This window comes from Fukomys damarensis, unplaced genomic scaffold, assembly GCF_012274545.1.
Source record: "Fukomys damarensis isolate Sample0158 unplaced genomic scaffold, DMR_v1.0_HiC HiC_scaffold_39, whole genome shotgun sequence".
In the NCBI taxonomy this organism is placed as follows: domain Eukaryota; kingdom Metazoa; phylum Chordata; class Mammalia; order Rodentia; family Bathyergidae; genus Fukomys; species Fukomys damarensis.
Window position 1 is genome coordinate 50,771,447 of NW_022900951.1, and position 8,130 is coordinate 50,779,576.

Below are 8,130 nucleotides of genomic sequence, written 5' to 3' on the forward strand. Positions count from 1 at the left end.
CAAAAAAAAAAAAAAAAAAAAAAAAAAAAAAAAAAAAGAATAGCAAAAGCAATTCTACACAACAGAGACATGATAGGGGGCATCACAATTCCAAACTTGAAACTATACTACAAAGCCACTGTGATTAAAAAAAACCAGCATGGTACTGGCAAAGAAAAAGATCCGAGGATCAGTGGAATAAACTGGAAGATACAAAAACAACTCCAGATATACTTAGCTATCTCATCTTTGACAAAGGAGCCAACCATCCTCACTGGAGGGAAGATAGCCTCTTTAAGAAATGGTGTGGGAAAAACTGGATTTCAACCTGTCAAGGATTAAAACTAGACCCTTATATTTCACCATGCACTAAATTAAAATCCAAGTGGATTAAAGATCTAAATATTAAAACAGAAACACTAAACTTGCTGGCAGATAAGTTAGGTAGAACTCTCAAAGACATTGGCATAGGATAAGACTTTATGAACAAATCCTCAGTAGCACGGGAACTAGCACAAAGAATCAACAACTGGGATCTCATCTTAATAAAAAACTTCTGCACTACAAAAGAAACCACTCACGGAGCTAAGAGACAATCTACAATGTGGGAAAAAATTTTTATCAGCTGCTCCTTAAACAAAGGACTATTATCTAGAATATATAAAGAACTAAGAAAAACGAGACCACCCACATTTAAAGATATGACTCAAAAATGGGCATCTGAAATGAACAGACATTTCTCAGGCAAAGAAATTAAAGCAGCAAGTAAATATATAAGAAAATATTCAACATCACTGGTCATTCGAGAGATGCAGATGAAAACAACACTGAGATTCCACCTCGCCCCACAAAGAATGGCTGTTGTCAAGAAATCACCCAATAACAAATGATGGTGGGGTTGTGGGGAGAAAGGAACCCTTCTCCATTGTTGGTGGGAGTGCAGACTGGTGCAACAACTACGGAAATCAATATGGAGATACCTCAAAAAACTAGGAGTACAGGTTCCATTTGGCCAACCTGTCCCTCTGCTGGGTATCTTTCCAGAAGAATAAAAAGAATCATATCACAGTGATATATGCACACCTATGTTTATAGCGACACAGTTTGTAATAGCTAAAACTTGGAAGCAGTCCACTTGCCCATCAGTTGGAGACTGGATAAAGAAGATGTGGTTTTTCTATAAAATGGAGCACTACTCAGCCAAAAAGAAGGAGAAATTAGAGTCATTCATAGGAAAACGGATGCATTTTGAGGTTATACTCAAGTGAAATAAGTCACACCTGTAAATACGGAATAGTTACTCTAGTGTGAAAAACTATAATTGTAAATAACATCCTAATGGTATAATTGACAATGTGTAATAGGAAGAAAAGGGCTAAAGGTGTAGGGGAAATAGGAAGGGTAGGGGAAAGGTAATAAGGGAAAAGAAAAAAAATATGAGAAAATGAAAAAAATGGAAATAAAGTTTTTGAAAAATAGGGAAGGGAGGAGTGGGTGAAGGGATGGCAGGGGTATGGGGAAAAATGAGAACCAAGACCTGTCATGTAAAGGTACAAGATCCCAAAGATGAATATAACTGTACTGTATATCTAAAATGTACCCATAAACTCAATTGGAAAAAAAAATAAAAATAAAAGGAAAACAACAACTTAAGAGTGGTGAACTTGGGGGATACCACCTTAATTTATATGATCAAAGTTAGCATCAACAATAAGGGCAAAAGCTGATATCAGGTGTCTTTGACATGAACACAGCACTACTTTTTTTTTGGTATTGCTGCCAAAAACCTAATGTGTACTCGTGACAGTAGGCCAAACCCAATGTACCCTCACTTTGCATTCTATGAAAATTACTAGCTTGTGTTTTCAAAAATGTTGAAGTCATGAAAGACAAAGATAGGCTGAGGAACTATTCCCAGGTTGAAAATAATCAAGATATATAAATGCAGCATATGTATGAGAGAAACGAAGACAGAGGAGAGATTGTGGCTATAAAGATCATCACTGAGAAAACTGAAAACATTTAAGAATGAATTGTAGATTAGAAAATAGCATTAAATCTATTTTAAGCTTCCTGATTTTGATACTGTGCAGCAGTTTTGTAAGTAAATGTAATTGTTCTTTGGAAATACACATTAAGTACTTAGGATTAAAATGCCCAACAGGGCTGCAATTTATTCTTCAGAGCTTCAGAAAAAAAAATTTGTGTGTGTGTGTGTGTGTGTGTGTGTGTGTGTGTGTGTGTGTAGGGTGAGAGGAGAAAAAGAGAGAGACAGAGACATATAACAAATGATAGAACAAAATGGTACAATTAGAGAATCTGGATAAAGGCTATACGGGAGTATTATATAGTATTCTCAAAATTTTTGTTGAAATTATATCAAAATTAAGTTACCAAAAAGCCTGAAAAATGGGAAGAAGCCCCACTCAAATGGGGGCAAAGCCCCGGAGTAGTGACTCCCACTAGTAAAGTTTGAATTTTGGCTCTATTGTATATTAATTATATGACGTCAGATAGTATAGTGGAACTTAGCATGACTTGGTATCAACATCTGTGAAATGAGGAAAATGTTAGCTTCTAACAGAATTTGTCATAGAATTAAATGAGATGACCCATATAAGGCTTAGCACTCTGTACATGCTCAGTAACAGTCGTTAATTTTGATCCATTGGTGGTAACCTGCTTAATCAAGTCTGAAAAATCAAAGCAATACAGATGAATTTGTACTTGAGGTACAACGAGATAGTATCTTATAAAAATATTTTATAATAAAGATGCTCTTCTAAGGACTTAGACAAAAATCCTGTAATTTTAGATCTTAAAGGGCCAGCTAAGATGGAGATGGGAACTCCTAATTCATAAGAAATTATAGGTGAAAAGGTTTCCTTCTATCTGTTCAGGCTAATCTCTTGTACAAAGAATCTCTATAGAAGTTTCATGACTCTTTAACAAGGTAGAGTTGAAGAATATCTTCCAATTTACTACAGGAGAATCTCAGAGAAGGTATAAAAGTGGATCCAAGGGCTAAGGACATTAGCTCAGTGGCAGAGCATGTGCATACCACATGTGAGGTACTGGATTCAATTTCCAGCAATAAATAAATAAATAAATTAAATAAATAAATAAATAAATAAATAAGCAAGTAAGTAAAACTTTTTTTTTTTCAAAATGAACACTCTCATTTTAGAAAGATGGGATCCTGTTGCATTTGGCTCCTTACAGGTGACTACAAACCTTAAAATGACTGGTACTTAACAAGAGTAGAGAACAGTTCTCATTGACTCCCCAAGAATCCACCTAGCTCTTTAATAAATGGAGCTGGAAAAATTGGGTTTCAACTTGCCAAAGATTAAAACTAGATCTATGTCTATCACCGTGTAGTAACCTAAAATTAAAATGGATCAAAGATCTAAATATTAAAACAGAAACATTAAACTGGCTGGAAGAGTGATTAGGTAGAACTCTTGAAGACATTGGTGTAGGAAAACATTTCATGAACCAAACCTCAGTTGCACATGTACTAGCACAAAGGATCAAAAAGTGAGACCTCTCTTTATTAAAAAGCTTCTGCACAGCAAGAGAAACCACCAACAGTGTGAAGAGACAACCCACAATGTGGGAAAAAAATTTTACCCATTCTTCTCAGACAAAGGTCTACTATCTAGAATATATAAAGAACTTAAAAAAAATCAGGCTTCCCAAATTTAAAGACTCAATCCAAAAATGGGCATTTAAAATGAATAAACATTTCTCCAAGAATTAGAAATAGCAAATAAACATATGAAAAAAATGTTCCATATCACTGGTCATTCAAGAGATGCAAATGAAAACAATGCTGAGATTCCACTTCACCCCAGAAGGAATGGCTGCTATCAAGAAATCAACCAACAACAAATGTTGGTGGAGCTGTGGGGAAAAAGGAATCCTCCCCCACTGCCGGTGGGAATGTAGACTGGTGCAATCACTGTGGAAATCACTATGGTGATATTTCAAAGAACTAGGAGTGGAGGTCCCATTTGACTCAGTTATTCTACTGCTGAGTATATTGCCCAGAGAATTAAAAGCATCATTCCACAGTGATATATGTGCACTAATGTTCATAGCATCACTGTTTGTAATAGCTAAAACTTGGAAATAGAACAATTTCCCATCAACTGGAGACTGCATAAAGAAAATGTTTTTTTTAAAAAATGGAATACTACTCAGCCATAAAAAACGAGAAACTAGAGACATTTACAACTAAATGGATGCACATTGAGACCACACACTTAAGTGAAATATATAGGACACACATGTGTAAATACCAAACTGTTCCTCTTCTGTGAGAAAGCGAAAGTGTAATAAGGATCAAAATGTATAATACATAATGTGAAATAGGAAGAAAAGTTCCAAAGGGGAAGGGGAAGTGGGAGAGAGGGGAAAGGAAAGAAGGGAAGAGAAAAAAAATTATGAGAAAAGGAAAAAATGGAAACAAAGTCTTTGAAAATTGGGAGGGGTGGAGGGATTGAAGGGAGAGCAAGGGGATGGGGAAAACTAAGAACCAAGATACATTATGTAAAGGTACAAATTCCCAATGATGAATGTCAACATATGGGATACCTAAAATGTACCAATAAAATTAATAAATGAAAAAAAAAAGACAGACAAAAGCAACCTACAACCAAGAACTGGCAACTAGGTCATATCTAACATGATCATGCCATAGCAAGTTAATCTTTTGTTACTTTTATTTTCTAGGACAAGGTCTTGCTACATAGTCCAGGATGGTCTTGAACTTGCAGCCATCCTCCTGCCTCAGCAACCCAAATGCTGCGATTGTAGGTATACAATATCATGTCCAGTTTATCATTTTAAAAAACATAAAAACAAAAGGAAAAGCAATATATACTAATGATGATGATGTATTTGAATTTCCTTGGGAGGTGTCATTTTCATCCTCATGTTGTGTACACACTGCATATATGCTAAGTGGTCTGACCTATAAAATAAGAGTGAGCTTGGAAAAAGGAAAATTATGAGACATAATTTTTAGTATAAAGTGGGTTTCTGTAACTAAGAAAATACTTGGAGTCAATAAATTTACCTTTGTTTATTTGTGTTTACTGTGGGAGTCTCACTTATCACACTCCAGATAAACTGAAGAATCTGAAAAACAAATCACAGATCATGTTTAAATTAGGATATCATATTCAATAACTGGAGAAACCTATAGCTAAAGAGAAAGTTTATCAGATATCCCACTATACATGACTAAAAATCAATATACTTTTCTTTTAGCTTTCATAGGACTTTATAGTGTAATCATTTTATGTCTAAGTCTAAAATGCCATACAGTAGCTCCAGTAAAAAATGTACATTAAAAGACAGGAATCCTTTAAAAGACTGAATTGATACCTGTGTCAACATCTGCTGTTGCTCACCATACTTCCGTCTCAGATTTTTCATTTCAAGCCGAAGTGCTGCATATTGCCTGCAATAGAGCATATTTTCCAAATAAAACAGAATAAAAATATCTCCATAGAATTTTTAAGCTACAATATGTAATAATATAATGAAATAAGGAGTCAATAGTATTCATAATGCTCTTCATGAAGATTATCTTCCTATCACCCTATCTGAATAATTCAGGCTTAAATTTAATTCCTTTCAATTTTTTTTCAATTAGTCCATTACACTAATATTTTTGTCATTCAGGTCTTTTCTGTTGTTGTTCTGGGGATTAAACCCAGGATCTTGTGAATGCTAGCCAAGAGCTCTACCAGTGAGTTACACTCCCAGCCACTATACTAATATTTTGGAAAACACAGACTAATTTAATATGTACTCTTACTGACTTGAGAATAAAATAATTATTGCAAACCAATACAATACTAATTTAAATTCCTTCTTGACAGTTACAAGAGTAGAAAAAAATACTTCCTAGAAAGCTGGAGAAACGGCTAAATATTGGTGAGTTTACACTAAGCTAACATATCTATATTTAACCTAAATAATATGACAAGAGACAAATTATGTCAGATCATTTAGCTAAAAGGAAATTCAAGAGGCCATCTAGTTCACTATTGGCCAGTAATTTATGATCTGGTTTACCTATAAAATCAGCCAGAAGCCAATGCTAAAGCATCCTCAACTACGTGATATATATGTACGTTTTGTTAGCACTCAACAGCAGGCTGATATCCAGAATTAACCTAAGAGGTTGGCTCATGGTCAGTATCAGTGAAAATCTTGGCTGATATTTAATATTGTTGAAAAGGAAAAAAAAAATCCTGCCATTCTCCTCACCACTCCTCTTTGTTCTCCTTTACGTGATGTGAAAAGTAATTTACTAAGTGAATTATAGAGAATAAAATCATGAAATTAAAAGTACTTTTTCAAGTTTATGTTCATGGAAGTATTATTCATATTTTTGGATGGCCCTTTGCATGTCTATGTGTCTATTCATTGTAAATGATGTATTTTAGTGCATTGTCTTTATTTTAGCTACCTTGGTCAAATAAAATTTATTAGTTTTGATGATTTTTCTAAGCAAAAAATTAATGTATTTTTTTCACTTCACTGAAAGATTTCCAGAAATTTGAAATTTGAGTAGTGTTGGACATTTGCTGGAACATAGTCATACGTATTTATTCAATAATAAATAAGGAGTTATAATATTTTCTTTCAGGTATTATTGTGTGACAATTTAATGATTTAAGCTTTGCTGTTGAACACCACTGTCTGAGTAAAGATTTTAATGTTAAAGAAACTGTACACTGTGTCATGCACTCTGATTCCTTGTAAAGCCTTGAAAAACATGGTGAAGTATCCATATTATAGATAAAGTTTGTTGAAAAGGCCAAAAACTAGCAAATAATCCAGGAATGTAAATCAGAGTATTTAAATGCAGAACCTGCATATTTTTTGTTTGTTTTTCTCATGTCAAATGGAAATGGATACTTGTTACACTACTCAAACCTGCAAACTTGTTTTGGATGCAGGTAATTTTATTTTTTATTTACACAGTGCTATGATCATCGGCCAGAATTATATGATCTGAGGCATTGAAACACTAAAAGTACCCCAAATCCTAAGCCTTTTGATTTATGGTGTGGTTTCCCTTAAAAGAAACCATTCCAAAGTGTCATAGAAAGCAAGTGTTCAGTTTCTCAACTCAGGGGGAATCAACTTTAAAATCTTGGAAATAGGTATTGGAAATCTTGATTAACACTTACCTTTTCTGTTTGGCAAACATGACATTCATGTTGGTTTGTTTGGCTTTCATCTGTTGAACTTCAATCATCATTCTCTGCAAATCATCATGTGAGTAGATTCCCACATCCTCCAACTTCACTGCGGTCCCCTACAGTGGAAACAAAATACAGTTGGGCCGATTTGAAATACCGTCACTTCATTATGGGCCCTTATGAAAAAGAAAAGAGGCATGGTTGATCTACAACACTGGTCTTTTTTAAGTGTACCACTTGTATAGCAGTAATCAAACCATTCCACATATAATAGTTATTACATATATTATCATCTCTCTAAGTAGAAAGCTTCTGAAAGATTAGAAATATTTTCTACTGCTATCTACTCCTCTTCCATTTTCAGCTCAATACATTACACATAGTTGACCAGCAATAGTTTTGACCAGCAATATTTACTAAATTCAGTATATATTTTTGAGTAAAATTTACAAATTAAGATCTATAAAAAATGGATAATCATAGTTTTTATCCCTAATGAATGAAAAATACATTTTAGGGAGAAATGTATATATGCGCACCAAGAACTACAAGAGAAGATGTAAAAAAATGTATATGTGACTCTGACACACAGGGTAGCATATTAATTAAAAATATATCTCATTCCTTTTAAACTGGAGCTCTGACCTTCACTCAGCTCCTCCTTGTTTGGAGTGATTGTGAACAGTGTTGGGGAAGGGATTTTATCTTATAGATAATAAACAATGTGGCTAGTTCTCTGAAACAAAAATAGACTAGAGACTCATTCTGTAAGCAGTCTACTGGGATAGGAGCTTGTTGAATTAGGCATTTGATAAAAAGAAGTACCATGCTAGGCTTTCAAATTCATAATAATATCTACAATAAAAATGTTGCAAATATTTCCAAAGGTGATGAATAAACAGATCACCAACTGAGTGTGTGTGTG

General features: G+C 34.1%; 1 protein-coding gene across 1 annotated transcript in view; it reads right to left on the minus strand.

Moving 5' to 3' along the window:
• LOC104867781 (heat shock factor protein 3) overlaps nt 1–8,130 on the minus strand; it is a 50,391-nt gene that overhangs the window by 22,104 nt on the left and 20,157 nt on the right. Inside the window, exons 4-6 of the mRNA XM_019208684.2 lie at nt 7,194–7,321; nt 5,374–5,449; nt 5,063–5,124 (exon numbers count right to left, since the gene is read on the minus strand). Of these exons, the coding sequence (XP_019064229.1) occupies nt 5,063–5,124; nt 5,374–5,449; nt 7,194–7,321 (266 nt within the window). The remainder of the gene's footprint in view (nt 1–5,062; nt 5,125–5,373; nt 5,450–7,193; nt 7,322–8,130) is intronic.